Source organism: Callospermophilus lateralis, chromosome 5, assembly GCF_048772815.1.
Source record: "Callospermophilus lateralis isolate mCalLat2 chromosome 5, mCalLat2.hap1, whole genome shotgun sequence".
In the NCBI taxonomy this organism is placed as follows: Eukaryota; Metazoa; Chordata; class Mammalia; order Rodentia; family Sciuridae; genus Callospermophilus; species Callospermophilus lateralis.
The window spans coordinates 133,045,037-133,063,433 of NC_135309.1; the positions used below are offsets into that span (position 1 = coordinate 133,045,037).

General features: G+C 32.2%; 1 protein-coding gene across 4 annotated transcripts in view; it reads right to left on the minus strand.

Annotated features, from left to right (window-relative positions):
* Cdh18 (cadherin 18) overlaps positions 1-18,397 on the minus strand; it is a 302,844-nt gene that overhangs the window by 186,884 nt on the left and 97,563 nt on the right. For 3 of the 4 annotated variants that reach the window (XM_076856171.2, XM_076856173.2, XM_076856172.2), the window contains exon 3: positions 7,718-7,837. The exons of the other annotated variant lie outside the window; for it this stretch is intronic. In XM_076856171.2, coding sequence (XP_076712286.1) covers positions 7,718-7,837 — 120 coding nt within the window. The remainder of the gene's footprint in view (positions 1-7,717; positions 7,838-18,397) is intronic. 4 annotated transcript variants of the gene reach the window in all.

An 18,397-nucleotide genomic window follows, 5' to 3' on the forward strand; every position in this document is an offset into this window, starting at 1 on the left:
CAAAAAAACAGTTACAAGGAACCCTAATATTATATATAATTAAAAAAACTAATTATAAATACAAATATATTATACAATATATATATAATATCTTCAAGAAGATTATATATATATAATGTCTTCAAGAAGATAATTAGGATCATGTGTCCATGTGCAAAGAACTGTGTGGTGCCTGATGTGCACAGTAAACAATAATGTGACCCTGTTCATGCCTTTGAGGAATCTGCAGAGCACAGGAAAACATGACTTGTGAGCAAAAATAGTACTTGTTGTGTTTTATGAGATATAAATAATTCACTCAAAGATCAGTGAGATTAGTTTTAACTTATCTGTAAAGGTCCAGTACTCAATAGATATAGCAGAAATTTGCCTGGCAAATCAAGGCAGGAAGAGTAAGTAATACACTAGGTGGAAAAATAATGTTCAAGTCATTTTTGAAAAGACAAAGGCGGGCAGGAGAGAAATATATATATATATATATATATATATATATATATATATATATATATATATATATATATATATATATAAATAATGGGAAAAGTTATGACAAAATATAAATATTAAGTGCCTAAGATATTTTGTTAGGGAGGAGTCTGAGAAAGACAGTGGAATTGCAGAACATTTCTTCCAGGGACAGAGAAAGAAATTGCCCCTCAGAATAAAGTTAAACTGACAGGGAAATTAAAGTACTTAGTGATTGTTGCATAAATTATATTCAATTGAGTTTAAAGATTAAAGAACAGAATTGCAGTATTTCCTCTTCTATCCATTCAATATCTAACAAAAAAATATTAAGTAGCTACTATATTTTCTAGGTTATGGGTTTAAGTTAAGAAATAACCTCCTTTTTTTCTCAATAGCAATTATTGATATGCAGGATTCATGAAGAGACATTACAAAAGAATATGATGAAATGACTTTTTATTAGCAACAGGTAGTATAAAACATAATTAAAATTATGATTTTAATTGGCACTGGTTGTTAATATTTTGATTTGTGAAGATATTTACAAATCACATTATCATCAGTGAAATGATTTATTCCCTCCTGGTAATTACTGCTTAGTTTCAGGAGAGTTAATATATGTGAAAAATGGGATCCAATTGGTTTTCTTACTTTGTTTAACAGTCTTAAGTGTATTTTATTAAGTGTAAAATTCATGCTAATTCTATTTTACTGGTTCTAGGTAAGGCCAAACTGAATAGTTCAATGAGCATTGAATAGATCTGTAATTTTATTTCATTAGAATGATACTTCTAGCAATTATATCTGAGAGATATTCCATTCACATCAATAGGACATGTGCATCTATTTCATTGCTACTTAGTAGGAAAGATATTTGACATCTATAGTGTCTGTAAAGTATTTTGCCACTTCCTCATGACAAGAAAATTACTTTTAAAAAATGCATCCTAAATTAAATAGAGAAAATTCCCTTTGATTTTATTTTCTGATTGCCCCAAATATCAACAATTAATATGACCTCATATTGAAATTACTCAGAGTGAAACATCTTTTCCAGTTTATTTTTGGTACTGAAACAGAAAATTGGTCACTCACATATGGACAGCAACATGCACACCATCAATCACAGATTTGGGGTAAAAAAGAAAGAATTCAGCATCAGGATGCCTAGTATACTACCTGGGTAGTGAACTTTCCTGTGAAGTGATTCATTGATATGCAAAGAATATTTCAGGAAGATCCTAGGAGTCAGTTAGCATGGTATGTATTTGAACATAAAAATGACCTCACTAGAGTGACTTCTTTGAGATTCTTCTACTCAACAATCTTTGCTGCTACCTTCTCTTTGTGTGTTTGTTGTCACATGATCATGAGATGGCTACTGCACATCTAATAATTAATTGCATATGTGTCTCAACCCAGAATATGCTAAAGCCAAGGGAGGAAGCATTGGCATCTAAATACAGACATCATAACTTTACAAAAATCTCTGAATCATTTTTCCTTTATATGTTACTGGCCAGAACTATGTTAGTAGCAACAGGGAAGCTAGAAAATCTAGCTTCTTAACTGTGCATATTGCTGCATCAAGTAAAATCAGAGTAATGATAGAATTAGCAAAATGAGAAATTGACATGGAGCACAAAACCACGAGTCTCTAATAGACTTCATTAATCCTTTATTTCTTAATGCTTTAGATAATAGAACTCTTCTTGTGTTCCTAATTCCCATAAAGTTTACTGCAGTTCAGAAACTGCTGTACTTTATACTTCTTTTATAAAGAAGATGAAGTGAGAAAATGTTGTTTATAGTAATTGACACTATGGCTCAATTTTGCACTAATGCAATCCATTTTTCTGCAAGATAAGAAAATTCCTTAACATTAGGGTTTACTTAACTGATTTTGCCTCTTATATATCCAATTGTAGTGATTTATCTAAAATGTGTCTATAGTAATTTATGTCAAGAAACATTATTGTCATTGTTATTATTATTAGTTTGGTATGAATTATGAATAAGATAAATAAACCAAACATATTCTATTGTGGAATTTTCTTCACATTTTCAGATATTGTTGTCCCTAATTCAAATCTTTTTTCTTCATAGTTATTTTAATAAGTATTTTATAGTGAGTTCTCAATGTTACACAAAATTACATAGAAGAGGTTGTGAGGGGAAAGGGGAGGAAACAAGGGAGAGAATTGAACAACAGCAGATGAGGTAGAGAGGGAAGATGGGAGGGGAGGGGAGGGGGATAGTAGGGGATAGGAAAGGTAGCAGAATACAACAGTCACTAAAATGTGAGTGTGTAACCGATGTGATTCTGCAATATGTATTTGGGGTAAAAATGGGAGTTCATAACCCAATTGAGTCAAATGTATGAAAGATGATATATCATGAGCTTTATAATGTTTTGAACAACCAATAAAAAAAAGAAGCATCAATAAATAAATCATTTGCCCTCCCCCCCGCCAAAAAAAAAGAATTGTCGAATAGATTTTTCATGTAGAATAATGTGAAATGAACATTGCAATCTATAGAACTTTTAAATATGCTTTAGTTCTCTTTTGCCAAACATTCATAGTAACTTTAAATGTAGTATTTTTGCTCACTGATAAAATTAAATTAGATTTGGGAAATTATGTAAAAATAAAAACTCTTGATGAGTTTAATTACTTACTCATAATAAAGAAGGAATGTTGAAAACCTTGCTTTCAATTACATTCTAAGATTCATTGAGAGCTTCTCTGAGTGTGTTTTTAGACTTGATTGATTTCTACTATAAGATGTTAAAGAAAGGTCATCTTGGAGAACCAAAGCTAGTGTGCGTGCAGATCTATCTCAAAAAAAGTAGGCTTGCTTGCCTCTTCTACACACTATTCTGAGTCAGGAAAATCAACTCTGCAGTTAAATTCTGAGTATTTTACTGTTTAACTCTTTCTTCTTTTAAATTATCATTATAAACTTTTTAAGGGCTGGATCGATAGCTCAATGGTTGAGTGCTTGCTTAGCACATGTGAGGCACTGGATTCGATCCTAGGACCCTCATAAAAAAATAAACAAATAAAATAAAGGCATTCTATCCAACTACAACTACACACATAATACACAAGAAAAAAACTTTCAAATGGTGTATTTCACTTATGTATGGTATCTATCAAAAGCATCTTTAAATACTTGCAAAGACATTTACCACATAAGAGATCATACATTTACTTCTTAAATATATATATAGTAATTTGGACTAAAATTTTTCTTAATAAATATTTAATTTATTTATTTGTTTGTTTTATTTGAGATGAGACTATCTCAAACTCTTCTTACAGTCTGTCATGTAGTATGGAAATTCTTGTCAATTTTAAAGAAAGAAGGAGAAATTAAGAGAAGTGAACTGATTTATGGCACTTTGGCCTAAGTTAAGGGAACGGGTTCTTTTATGCAACTTGATAAATCCAGCTTTTGCTGTCACCATCTGACAGAATGTTCATAAATTCTGAAAAGGCATCAGAATCTTTAATATACTGACTTATTTTTAATGATGTTGATACTACATTAATAAGAATTGAGATTTGAGCTTTGTTACTAAGCAATCTTCATTCTAGATTGCTCTTGAATTTGATTTTCTAATCACTTATTACCATTTCTCTTTGGGCAGCCCTCCTCAGAATGTCTTGCTTAGGTGTACCCGACTTCTTGAATGATGAACCATTTTACTTATTTAATCTCTATAAAATGTTATCATTACATTAATCTGATCAGAAATATTCTATTTCTTTGATATCTCATTTCATGGTCTTCTGCTGAGCAACGTTGTACCATAGTTATCTCGACCAAAGTTACTTAGAGCAATAAATTATCCATAAGGTCTGGTTGATTTCACTATTTGATTAATGGTACTTCTACTCATGGAACATGGAGCAGCATTCCATAAAAAATGAGTTGGATGTTCAGAGGTTTAAAAATAAATTCTAAATATTCTGCTAACTAAACAGCCATGTAATTTTTTTGGATGCAGCCATTCATAGGTGACTTATATTATCGAAGGACAAGATATCATAGTCAGTTCATCATTAGAAAATCAGATGTATACAGATACATACTTTTTAATATAATGGAGACAAGGTAATTCATATACTGATCTTAGTCATAATTAGTCACAACTCTGTTTGGAGAGAAAAGTTATGCTTCATTATAGTTGGTATTGAATGAAAGTAATTGAAAAGCACAATGAGATGTAATCATTTTGATTGTGGAAATGGAATTAAGAGATGCTATTAAACCATACATTGATAAATGACTGCTATCCCCACATTTCTTATATAACATTCCATTTAAAACCAATGATTCTTTAATTTTCAGAGTATTTGTTCATATTTTATTATAGTCATTTGAAAGCATGATTTCAAATAAATTTATTAGTTCTGAATAAGTCTAATTGTGTGGTTATAGGTTTTAAAGCACAGATTGCCAAAAAAGTCTTAGCTTTGAAGAGATGAATGAGAATCTTATTTCATACCTTTTCTTAACACCTTCTGCAACTAACTCCCTACCACATTTGCATATTTAAGAAGCCTTAAAATCTCTTTCTTCCCTTAATCACATACTAGGACATACATCAACAGTTTCCCATGATGCATGTCTAATACTGAGAATAAAATGTATCACTGTAGAGATGTGCATTTCATTCAGTATATCATATCCCTTAAAGAAAGGAGCAAAGAAATGTAAGAGCAAATAAAATTTCATGCAGGGGAAAGTGAGTAATACCCATTTATTTCTAAGGTAAATATTTTTGGTGATTAGTGAAGTACTTACTTAATCTATACTAAGTATACATAACCAAATACAAACTTTATTGAAATATTGTATTATTAAAAGAATATTTCTAATAAAGAACAAACTATAGCAGAGTCCAACACTAGTCCAACATTACCCTCAGAGTCCTGCTTTGTCCTTACAAATAAACACACACAAACAGTCATGTGCTCTACCAAAGCATATGCAAGCTTTCACACACTCATACACATACACTGAACTAATATTTGTTAAATAATCATATGCATAATAAGAGTACAGTGTTCCAATATATTCCATACTGAATGCATATGCTTTAGCAATAATCTATTAAGTAAACATAATATTTATCTATAATTAAAACTTTGGTTATATATAGGGATAAAAATAAAAACATGATGATTTTGGAAACAGAACAAAATAACCAATATCAATATAAATTAATTAGTTGATTTGAGCTTTTTAACTAAGTCTAAGTTCTTCTACCTAATTAACAAAATGGACACACATAAGGGAAAATTTTGTCTTATCAATTTGGTTACTATGTTAATAAACACTTTTTCTAATTATGTAGTAATTCCTTGGAACTAAAGTAACTTGTATGTGACATACTTAGTTTAGATTACATTATGTTACTTGTTTGTAATAATTCCAATTTCCATTTGAATTTACATAATGGCATATTATAATCTAAACCGTAATTAATATGCATGCCATGTGGTCACATACATCTGTATGTGTACCCTTCACTCCTACACTTCCAGCTATATAGTTCTTCATTATTTACTTTTGGGAAGGAAAGAATGGAGCAGTATATCTGAGGTCTACTCTTGGCAGGGAACTTGCCTGTTTCAGCACCTCAGGGAAGGAACAAGGCAAGTGAAGTCAAATCCTCTTGTAAACAAGATAATGACAAAACTCCTAGCAAACAACCCAGTGGTTAGGCTTTGAAGTGTGCTTAGGAATTGAATCTTTTTAGTTGGATGTACCTCATTGTCTCACACAATTGGTAAACAAAGCTGCAATCTGTTGGCACATGGGGCAGCATTCCATAAAAAATGAGTTGGTTGTCATGTAATTACCTTAAAGTAATGAGTATTTATGGCCAAACGGAATATATATATATATATATATTTATATTCCAAGATTCTAGGGATAAAATGATTGCCAGTGAAGATTATTTTTTTAAATTTTTGTTTATTTATTGATTGGGGGCAGGGAGGACTACTGGCAATTGAACCCAAAAGAGCTCTACACTGTTCTACATTCCCAGTCCTTCTTTTTATTTAATTTTAATTTGAGACAAGGTTTGCCATGGTTAGCCTCAAACATGGGAATCCTCTGGCCTCAGTCTCCATGGTAGCTGAGATTACAGATGTGTGCCACCAACCCCTGAAAGGACACCCTCTTTTTAAATTGGTTTTGGATTATGCTGACACCACAAATCTGTAATGCATTATTAAATATTCTTCATTCCCATTTATTTTTTATTTTTTATTTATTTATTTATTTTGGTATGGGGGATAGAGCTCAGTGGCACTCAATCACTGAGTCACAACCCCAGGCCTATTTTGTATTTTATCTAGAGATAGTGTCTCATTGAGTTGTTAGTGCCCTGCCTTTGCTGAAGCTGGTTTTGAACTCCTGATCCTCCTTGTCTCAGACTTCTGAGCTTCTGGGATTACAGGTGTGCTCCACTGCACCTGGCCTCATTCTCAATTTTAAATGATGAGATATGAATGATTAGTTTTCCAGGAGTACAGGAAAGAAAGAGAGAAAGATCTATATTTTTTACTTGAAAAAAAAAAAAAAAAACTACAGTTCTTTGGAGTAACTCTCAATTAATTTCTTTTAGATACATAATACTTGAGGAATGAAGAATTTGCTTATTATGAAAAGTGCCAATTCATGGCATACAAGTTACTTCAGTATAATTATACATTTATATGCTTGTCTATATGTGTGTGTGAATATATATGCCAATATATACTTATGTGTATCTGATAATGTATGTGACAACTAAATTTAAATAAAACTATGAAAAAATTTTAATGAAGCAATTATTTTCTTTTGCAAATAATTAAAACCAATAGTTAAAAATAGTTTAAATTTCTCATTCAATATATATTCAATATATATATATATATACATATATATATATATATATATATATATGATATTCTGTATTTGTTTTAAACCATGTTTACTTATATATTATAGGAATATTCAAAGATAAGTTGTTTCTTAATGGTACATGTGTGGGTTACTAAAATAATAAAGAAAGCTATTATCTTTATTCTATTACATTGTTTTAGAAAATTGGGTATATTTTCAAATGTGTTAAAATACAATATGTCATTAGGAAGAGAAATTAAGAGAAATTAGAAACTTTTAAAACTTTGATTTGTTCTATTATAACAGAACTTGACCAAAGATTATTTTTAAACACACTGACCTGTTTTGGGATCTACAGAGAAGTAGGGTTGTCCCTGGAGAATACTGTAAACCACTCGAGCACTGTTTCCATAGGTAGGGTCATCTGCATCAGTAGCTGTCACCTGTAGAACAGAGGTACCTGTGCATTCAGGAAAACAAATTTTAGTGTGCTATGGCATTTAGTACATGATTAATTTGAACACAGAATATGGATATGCTTAAATATCTATGGGAAGCTTAAAGGAAGGTCATACTAAATTAAATTCTTAAATTTGTGTATCAAATATATTATTTGCTTTCTTCCTCTGCTATAAAATGTACTAAAATGTCCAAAATAGAACATTTGGATCTCAGGTATTTTTATATGGTCCTTAAATGTGTAGGAATTTGTTTAACCCTCACATAACCAGGAGAGGTATGTACTTTTATACTCACAAATCACATGTGTATTAATTGTGTGGTTTAAACAAGGATATGCCTGAGGCACACATTGCATGATCAGAAATGTTCAAGAAACTGCAAATGGAATAGTTTGTGTTTAAATTGGGAAATGACATTAATTAATCCATGGCATCAAGAGAGCCATTCAAGTTATTTCCAATCATTCACACCCTTTTTATGTCATACCCAGACTTTGAATGCGTCCAATAAGTGGACTACTATGTTCAAATATTATTCCTATACTGGATTCTACATAATGATGACATAATTATCTCTCTCAAAATGATATCATATTATGTCTATGACCCTGTGCATTAAAATGTAATTTAAAGTTATTTACACAATTTAAAATATCATATTTTAGGCACTGCTATCATGGATCTACCATACTGGCTTCATTGTGCTTATGTTTTCTGACACAATTTGAATAATAAAATACAACTATATTATATTCCAGTTATTCCTAAATGAAAACTGATCTAAGAATAACATGACAACTACCTATTAAGCGTTACACAACTTCACTGTGGAATTGATGGTAAGAGCTCATGTTTACCCATGAAGTACATCTGTTGAATCATCTAATAATGCATGGTGAGTATTTTATTCTGTATAACTAGAAAAGATACCTACTAATTTGAATTAGGTATCAAAAATATGTTTATAATCATGTGTATAAAACATTTTTCTTTTTTATTCACTCTTGTACTGGATTATGAAAGCATTGACAATATTCAGTTTTGAATTTTATAGTTACTTTAGTGATTTAGGTTACAGTATCTGTTCAACTACAACTGTCATACGTCTCAGTTGAAATTCAGAACTACTTTAAGCAATTCTTATTCTTCAACTTTCAGAGGATCAGAGCAAATTTAATTGTCAAGTGAATCTGTCAGTCCTTATTTGTAGATCATACATGGACATTGACTTCTAATAACATACTATGATTCTGGATTGCATATGACAATTTTTACAATGAGACAGTATGAAGAAATATTTTTAATTATTCATATTCAGAATGGGAAGATTATGTTATCTCAAATTTTATTTTTTATATTATTATTATTATATTGGTACCAGAATTTGAACATGGGGCACTTACCCACTGAGTCACATTCCCAGCCCATTTTATTTATTTAATTTTTAGAGACAGGGTCTCTCTGAGTTGCATAGGACCCTGCTAAATTGCTGAGTCTGACTTTGAACTATCAATCCTCTTCCCTTAGCTTCCTAAACTTCTGGGATTATAGGTTTGTGCTACTGCACCTGGAATGATCTCAAATTTGAAACTAACACTATCATGATATTAAACCTAACAAGAATGCTGACAACTGGGTTTCATATACACTGCTGGTGGGAATATGAAATTTGAAGTTTTTCATAAAATAAAAATCATAATTCAACCCAGAAAGTCTTATTTGGATATTTATATCAAAGAAATTAAAGCTTACATACATATAAAAACCTGTTTACAATTATACATAAAAAATTATTTGTAATAATCCCAGAGTAGTGGGACTCTGATGTCCCTCATTAGATTCATAAAGCAAAATATGATACATTCATAGTATGAAATAATATTTAACAACAAAAATGAAAATGAACAGATTATTGACACATGAAACAACGTGAATGAATCTTCAGGTTATCATACTAGGTAAAAGTAGAGTCACTATCATAAGGTTGTATTTTGTATAACTGCATTTATATGAAATTCCTAAAATGACAAAAAATTAAAAATAGATATCAGACTTGTAGTTTATAGAGGTTTGGAAATGGGGATGGGGTGATAATTTGGTAATTAAATGGCGGCAAGAGGAACCCTTGTGATGTTGAAACTGTTCATAATTTTGAATATACCCATGTGTATAGAACTGCATAGAACTAAGCACACTCATACACACAAATCTGCACAAGTAAAACTAGGGAAGTCTAAAGAAGATGGGCAAATCTATCATTTTAATAACCTGATTATAATGTTTTATTTTTTCCCAGGATGTTACCAGTTGGGAAAGTGTGTAATGGGTACAAAGAATTTTTAAAAGACTTCTCTCATAACTGCATGTGAATCTACAATATCTCAAAATTAAAATTATTTTAAAAGGCAGCTGTGCTCTTGCCTCAGGGTTAGTTCATTCATTGAGAGTTTTATTCAGGCTTGGATGCACAATGAGTTTTCTAAGCATATCACCAAACTTTCTGGCTTGGTTAATTTCCGCCATTAAGTTAACAGAGCTGATCACATATAGCACTATCTATCCCACTAATAAGTATAATTATTATAATTATAGCATATTAAAGACTTTGTGATGCCACAGCACTAGACTCATACTCAATATTCATCCATCCAATTTGTTAGAGCATACTATTAGGTAGACATTTATAAATAAAAATTGGCTTATGAGGCATTTTCATTGGTATCACGGAAAAAAAAATTAAACTCTGCAGTTATTTAGCCAGGTCAGGCTCATAATGTGTAACAAACTCCTGACATGGCTAAGATATTATAAAATTATATCATGCAAATCATTCATCTTATAGGAAAAAAATTCATATTCCTAGACATATATGGGTTATAAAGGCACAGGAAAGAGAAAACAATACAACAAATTATGAACTAATGGATACCAAAAAATCAGATTGTAAAATCCCCAGGTTTTTTAAGTAATTCTGGCATGAAATACTGACTTAAATCCAAATGTTTTTTTTTTTTTTTTTTGAGGGGGTTACTGGATATACTCAAGGGTACTCCACCACTAAGCCATATCCACAGCCCTATTTTGTATTTTGTTCAGATATAAGGTCTCACTGAGTTACTTTGTGCCTTGCCTTTGCTGAGGCTGGCTTTGAACCTGTGACCCTCTTGTCTCAGTCTCTGGAGCCACTGGTATTATAGCCCCGCATCACTGGGTCAGGCCCAAATAGTTTTTAATGTGTAAGAAGTAGTTTCTGGGTAAATATTATACTTGAAATATGAGGTATCCTCCAAAAGGTCACATGTGAAACAGTCCAAGAGTGTTCAGAGATGAAATGGATTATGAGAGTCTTAACCTAATCAGTGCATTAATTCCCTGACAGGGATTAACTGGGTTGTAACTGTAGGTAAATAGGGTGTGGCTAGAGGGGGTGATATTGGCAATATGTCTTTGGGGTTTTTATTTTTCCCCTGATGAGTGGATCTCTCTCCCTCTCTGTGTTTTCTTGTGACATGTCCTGAGCCATGTTCCTCCACAAACACTTTTCCACCATGATGTTCTGCCTTACCTCCAGGCCCAGATGAAGGAGGTGACCATCTATGGACTCAGAGCTCTAAAACTAGGATCCCCCAATTAAACTTTTCCTTCTGAAATTCTTCTTATCAGGTCTTCTGGTCACAGCAGTAAAGAAAACTGACTAAAACAGCAACTTTCCAGGGAAAAGCCTACAAGGCTAGATAACTACAGAAAACAAAGCAAAATAAAACTGTTGCTGTGAATAGAATGCAGTCTCTATGAAGGGTAAAAGTCCATCCTCGGACTTTTGAGACTTATGATACATGAAGCCAGTAACAAGTGAAATGAGGAATAGGAAGAAAAATAGGAAAGACAAAAAAAAAAAAAAGCGAGAGAGAAAGAAAAGTTACAGGGTGCTGTTGAGTAAGTGATTGTTTAAACTATCAGAAAGAAGTGAGCAGAGAAGGGACAAAGAAAGCACAGTAACCCTCTATCCTAGTCCCAGAGTATGGATGTTTGGATTCCCTTTCATCGCTCTGTAGTGGATCCCATAGGAATTGAACAAGCCTAATTGTGTGTGAAGCAAAGAACTGCAAATTACCTCCTATACTTTAACCTGGTGGTGTGTAAAGAGTCTGAGTACTACAACAAGGACACAGATTGCTCATTGATGGGAGAATAGAAATGTCCACAATACAACCCAACAAAAGTCAGACTTTCAGAGAGTGCAACAGAGGTACAGATAAATAGCAAGGAAGGAAAATAAATTCCCTTGCCTAATTGTGCAAGGCTTTCTAACAGAGAAATATTGATAATATTAGGGCTGAAAAGAAAATATACTCTTGAATGTGTTCCTGGTCCCTTCGTGATCCATGGTCACTCGGCTACCTTGTTGCAGGGCGGGTAGAGATGCAGAATCAACACACACAGACTCCGGGAGCTGGTGAGAGAACTGGCTGGAGACCCGCCTCAGGTCCTCCGACAGTAGCTCAGTTTATTTTTGGAATGCAAACAACAGTTATAGGGTTTGAGTGGGGCATTCCTGTCAATCATACATAAGCAAGGCAATATCCATAAGCCAATCATCTTCTGCCTAATTGTAACCTCACTGTGATGAAACTCTAAATATTGCTGTCCTATCAGAAAGCAATCTGGAAGGGTCTTTAGCCCTTACTGAGTCAGAGGTTTCATGCCCTGAAGCCCCTGACTCTCAGTTTCTTGGCTGGCCTGTTTGGCAATACTAACCACAAGTGCTAACCACAAGGGACTAGGAACACATTCAAGAGATGTGGTTTCATCCCATCCTGCAGGGCCTCCTTCAGGCCTGAAGGAAGGTGGATATTTCAGGCACTACCGAGCTGCTAGTAGCTGCTAGCTGAGACTGAAACTTATTCCAGCATACTCTTATCTTAATTTCTTATTTATTTGATATCTAGATGGAAAAAATATAAAAAAATATTGGAACATTCAAAAGTTATTTGACATTATGAAACTCTATTTTTAGCCACAAATGCTATGAATTGAATGTTTATTTCCCCCTAAATTATGTTGATCTCCAAACCCCAATGTGATGGTATTTGGAAGTGGGACCTCTGCAAAGTGAGTGGCCCTCATGAGGGCAATTGGTGTCCTTCCATTGAAAAAGAGACCTCAGAGAGCTCCCACACCTCTGCTGCTATGTGAGGGCATCGTGAGAATGTGGCCCTCTGTGGACCAGGAAGTCAGCCTTCACCAGACACTGAAGTTTCCGGCACCTTCAATATGAACTTCCTATTTTCTCACAACTTTGAGAAATAAATGTTTGCTGTTTCAGCCACCCAGTCCCTGGTAGTCTGTTATAGCAGCCAAAGTAGACTAAGAAAATTAAGGAATAAATAAATTAGCTATAGGTTGAATTTCTTCCCTATACTATGTGCATTTTGAATTCCTAATCTCCATATTTCAATTTATGATCATATTTGAAAATAGCATTACTATACAAGTGAATAGTTAAGAAGAGGTCCTACTAATGTAGTGTGAATTTCTAAATTTATCCTTACAAAAATGGAAAAAAAAAAAATGGGAATAGACAAACACTCCAGGGAGAACAGCAAGTGAAAATGAAGGTAGTTTTTTGTCTTTATCACAGAGAGTGCTAGTGAGACACTGGATGCTAGGAAAGAAACGGGGGAATACCCTTATTTAATGTTTTCAGACTCATTGATTTTGGACTTTTAGCTTCTGGGTCTATGAGAAAAATAAAATTTTTAAACCACACAGTTATTGGTACATCAGTGTGGCAGCCTTAACAAAGGAAAACACTGGGTTATAGTTTCAGTGGAAACAAATGACTCTTATCCTAATAATTTACAGGTGCTTTTTTATTGAATCTGAAACAAAACTCCAAAGTTACTGGTGACAGAAAGTAATGACAGATAAATGAGAAAGATAAAAAACTAAGCAGAAATTAATATTTTATGTTTTTTTTTCAAATATCTGGTAGTACTATTGATCTACATGTAAAAATTCTTAACATTAAACTAATTAATTGTATTGGCCATTTTAATAGAAGTTTATTAGGTACATTTTAAATGAAAAAAAATCAATTTTTTTTTCATGTCAGTGAAATATCTTCCACATTAGGTTATTCATTTTTTTTCTTCAAGCTCTATGACAAATTTGAGTACATAATATAAAAGGAAAATTATTATCTTCTAGACTTCAAATGAAAACAAATAAAGTGATTTCTAAAATTCCATTGTTCCACTAGAATATTAATTTAGGATCTTAACATTCTCTGAGAATTATATACATTTGATGAACAGTTACAAAAATAAACAGGTGCTTCCCTACAAAACTGACTTCCCATTCAAGAAATTTCTAAAATGCATAAAAAGTTGTCTTTGTTTTTACCACTGTTTCCACGGAAAATATTACCATAAGAACAGTATATTTTAACTTTTCAGCAGCTATTTGCTATATAATAATTTCATAATAAATATTTCCTAGGGCAGACACTCAATTCTTCCCATGCTAGGAATTAGTGCCTCTCAGCTGACGTTTTACACAAATCTGAGAGATTCAGATACATAAAAAAAAGCTTTTAGGTATCTTTTCTATAATAAAACTTAAGTCCTGCTTCCTTTGGGGATTGCCCTGTGCCATTCTTCTTAGTCTGTTTCTTTTCCTACTAAGGCTTTATAAATAGCACAGTTGTGTAAAGTTGCATATCAATGAGAAGCAGAAAGAGTGAACTTGCTTGAAAGTCTCTAAAGACCAATTTGAAATATTTAATAAGGCATTTTAATACCAAGCAAATACTCTCTGAGATTGCAAATTGTTATGCATGACTTGTCAGGGTTCACAACTCTGTTAAAATCTCAAGAGAATCCATGTTGAACAAGAACCTTCAGTAAAAATAAGCTGAAGATTTATGAAGGCTGAGAGTTCCTCTCTGAGGGACTCTCTTAGGGTTTAATTCTCAGAAGATTTTTCCAGGCACTGTGAAAAAGCAATAGTCATCAAGACACAACTGAAATTTCATTCTACACAGGAGAACAGTAATTTCACCAACAGAGCAATAATACTGGATTCAAGTCATTGTGTAATTTGATAAAGCTTTAAATTCACTCAACAGTCATAGGATTAAATAAATCCTTTGGTGAGAACACTTATGAAATATCTGGGCTGGGTCCCAAAACAAAAATCACTATTCTATGTAATTTGAATTAGATCATTTTTATTGAACTACTCAATGTGAAATTTCACATTACTCAAAAAAGTTTTATGTTCATTTCCTAAAATGGAAAAGAGAGTAATTAAGAAAATGATTCATACTGAGTTGGAAATCTTTCTCCTATAAAACCTATAATTGAATAATGTGATCTATCTACTGACAAAATTACATTTAATGCCATTTTATAGATATAGGTCATTGAGATTCAAAGAGTTATAGAAGTCAAACCCAGCTTTATCACTTTGAAAAGCATCCATGTGATTTTTTTTTTCATAAACCCTATTGCTCCCCTCAGTCACAACCTGCAGAATCTTGATTAATAGCTATAATATCCTCTGTCCTTTTCTTCTGTGTGTGCCTTGATGGTGCATATGAACAGTCCAGAAACATCTATCTGGAGAGAGATAGGTTTGTATTCCACCTCCATGTACAAGGGACAAGCCAGTAAATGTATCTTAACAAAGCAGAGTGTGGGTAGAATTCTTAGGAGGAAGCCTTCTCTACATACTGACGTTGTTGTGCCCTGGCAGCCTTGTAGGACACTCATGATTCTCTTGATATTTCTACAGAGTAAATGATGGTAATGAAAAGTAACTGGACTAATCAGATGCCCACTGGACTTATGCATCACATTAAATAGATTTGTAAATTGCTCTCAAGTTAATTTATTACCCTGTCCTGCTATGTTTTGTTTGCAGAGAGGTAACCACAGTCAGTAATGTTTATTAGTCTTTCTTACCAACTAGACAGTGGTTGATAATAGGCAAAAATTGGCAACAGGAAACACCAACCCTCCACTCACCTCTCTTCTCACTTCTCTCTCTGTTTCTCTTTCTCTGCCATTCCACTTCCTTCCTTCTTTGTGATGTCCCTCCTTCTGCTTTGAGTAGTTTTTCTGGCAATGGTGACAGTTCTTAAGTGGTTCTAGCTCCTTTGAGCTGCCTCTTACCATGGTCCATTCTATGTGGTTCAGCTCCTGGTATCCAATGATACTACATACAACATCCAGCTTTGGGGAGAATCTAAACTCCTTCAATTTTTTTCTAGCAGTCCTCTTTGATCTTTCACTTCTACCATTTCTGTCACTTGTTCCTCTCAGTAAACCTATTCATCTAACTGGCAACAGATTTGTTTTTCCAGATTGAACACCAATTGAACAGAAAGTATTAACAGCTCTCTTCCCAACATTTCAACCTTTCCTCATCAACTTATTAAGGGTACAGAATATACTCTACCACACGTAAGTATTAAATCCTAAACTTGACTTGAGCATACTTCTTATTGTTAAATAGGAATGCGTGTGCTCTTTACATTCAACAAATTGAATAATTCAGCATATCTGGATTTGATGGATATATCATCTAGAGACATGTACTTTGGGTGTACTTTAAAAAGATTAGATTTTAGAGAACAATGTCTTTTAATGTGGAGAAAATTTATATTTAAACACATGATATTTGAACATTTAAGCACAAAGTATTCTACTTATTTATATTCTTATGAATGAAATATCTTAGAAATGATTCTTGAGAAAACTTTTATTTTAATGGAGTTAGCATGTAATCATCTCAGGTCCTTGTGTCAAGAATAATATATTCTTCACTGATTAATTTATGGCATTCCATACCTGTGTTATAAAAATTAAGTATTTTTTGTTTATCATTTGTAATAATTAAATAAATTTCAATGATCCTGATTTTTATTAATTTTTTTCAAAATAATATTATTTTTATTTACAATCTGCTGTAATGTTTAAAATAACTTTTAAAAGAACTTTTAAAAATAATCCATTTGAAAAAAATAAACATTATTGCCAAACTCAGCATTATTCTTAATGACAATTTATTTTAACTGAATTTTCATTCCTAATAACAACAATAAAAACAAAAGCAAAACTAAAATCCAAAATCAAGCAAATAAAAACAATAATGATTAAATGAAATAGTGGAGATAAAACATTTTGTCCTTATGCACTCACACACCTGCCAATAATATTTCATAATAGTACAATAAGAGTTTGTAATATAAATCTATACTATAAATTATGTACTATATATAACATATATCTTTGTGTATTTTGATGTTTAGATAAAGACACGTCATTGATCTTCAATCACTCAATTAAATTTTAGAGGGAAAAATCCAGTTTATATTATTTTAACAATTAAAACAATTTATAAATTTGATTGAAATGTCTAAATATTTTAAAGAAATGAATAAAGTAGGAAAAATTGATACAGATTTAATTTACATATGTAATTAAGTCTCCTTGTTTCTCAAGTTCATACAAGCCAGAGTCAACTAGATCTCTCTTCAAGTGAAGCCACTCCTTTATTGTCTTACAACTTGTTCTTTCATTACAATTTTAAATTACCTAATTTTATTACTTCTGAAAAAAATGCACTGATCCACCATAGTAAAACATGTGAAATGTATGCATCTAAATTAGTTACCAATACCTCTGTTCAGTATGCAATTTTAGATGCATTATTCATTTTAATTTTGATAGTTTTACTTAAATCAGCAATTCACCTGTTTTTTTTCAGTCTTGGTTTTGTTATATAATTATTTTAGTTCTTAGTGACATACATTATGTCATTTGATGGAAAACAATGACTTTTGTGCTTCTCCTATTATTTAATTTGAGAGACTGGATGTATCCATGGGTAATGGCCTGATCATACATAAAAATAGAACTCATAATCTGCAGCTATCAGCCCAGAAATGAACCCATTATCTACCCTTATGCAAAGCAACCAGAGTAGAAGGCAGGCTCCTCTATCTAAATCAGATTTATAAAAAGTCAGAACATTATCATTAGCTACATTTGAGAAAACCAAATAGTACCCACTGTAATAAACAGGCATAAATGGCCAGGACTTCATTAATAATTAAAGCTTTTTCATTTTTATTCTGATTTCCAATTTACTACCAATCAGAACAAAGTCTAAAATTAATCTTAACCAATCTCATAGGCTGCAACACTTTGGTTCATCCCACCAGGAACTTTCCGAAGCCAATATCTTCTAAACCGACTACAACTGAAGACTTTAGTTTTCACTATGAAGCTCTTTCAGTCTTTTTCTTATTTTTGTGTATGACAAAATGCAAACATTTAAATAGCCTTTGCTTGTTACCAGCTAGTTAGTCTTTATTTATTTCCAAGGTTTATAAAATCGGGAAGTACTAAAGATCAGTTGATTTATTCTCTTATAAAATAATTTTGATCTTATAAAATAATTTTGATTCTTATAAAATAATTTTGATCTAAAGATTTTTGTAACTGAGGATTGAACCCAGGGTACTTTACTGGTGAACTATATTGCCAGTC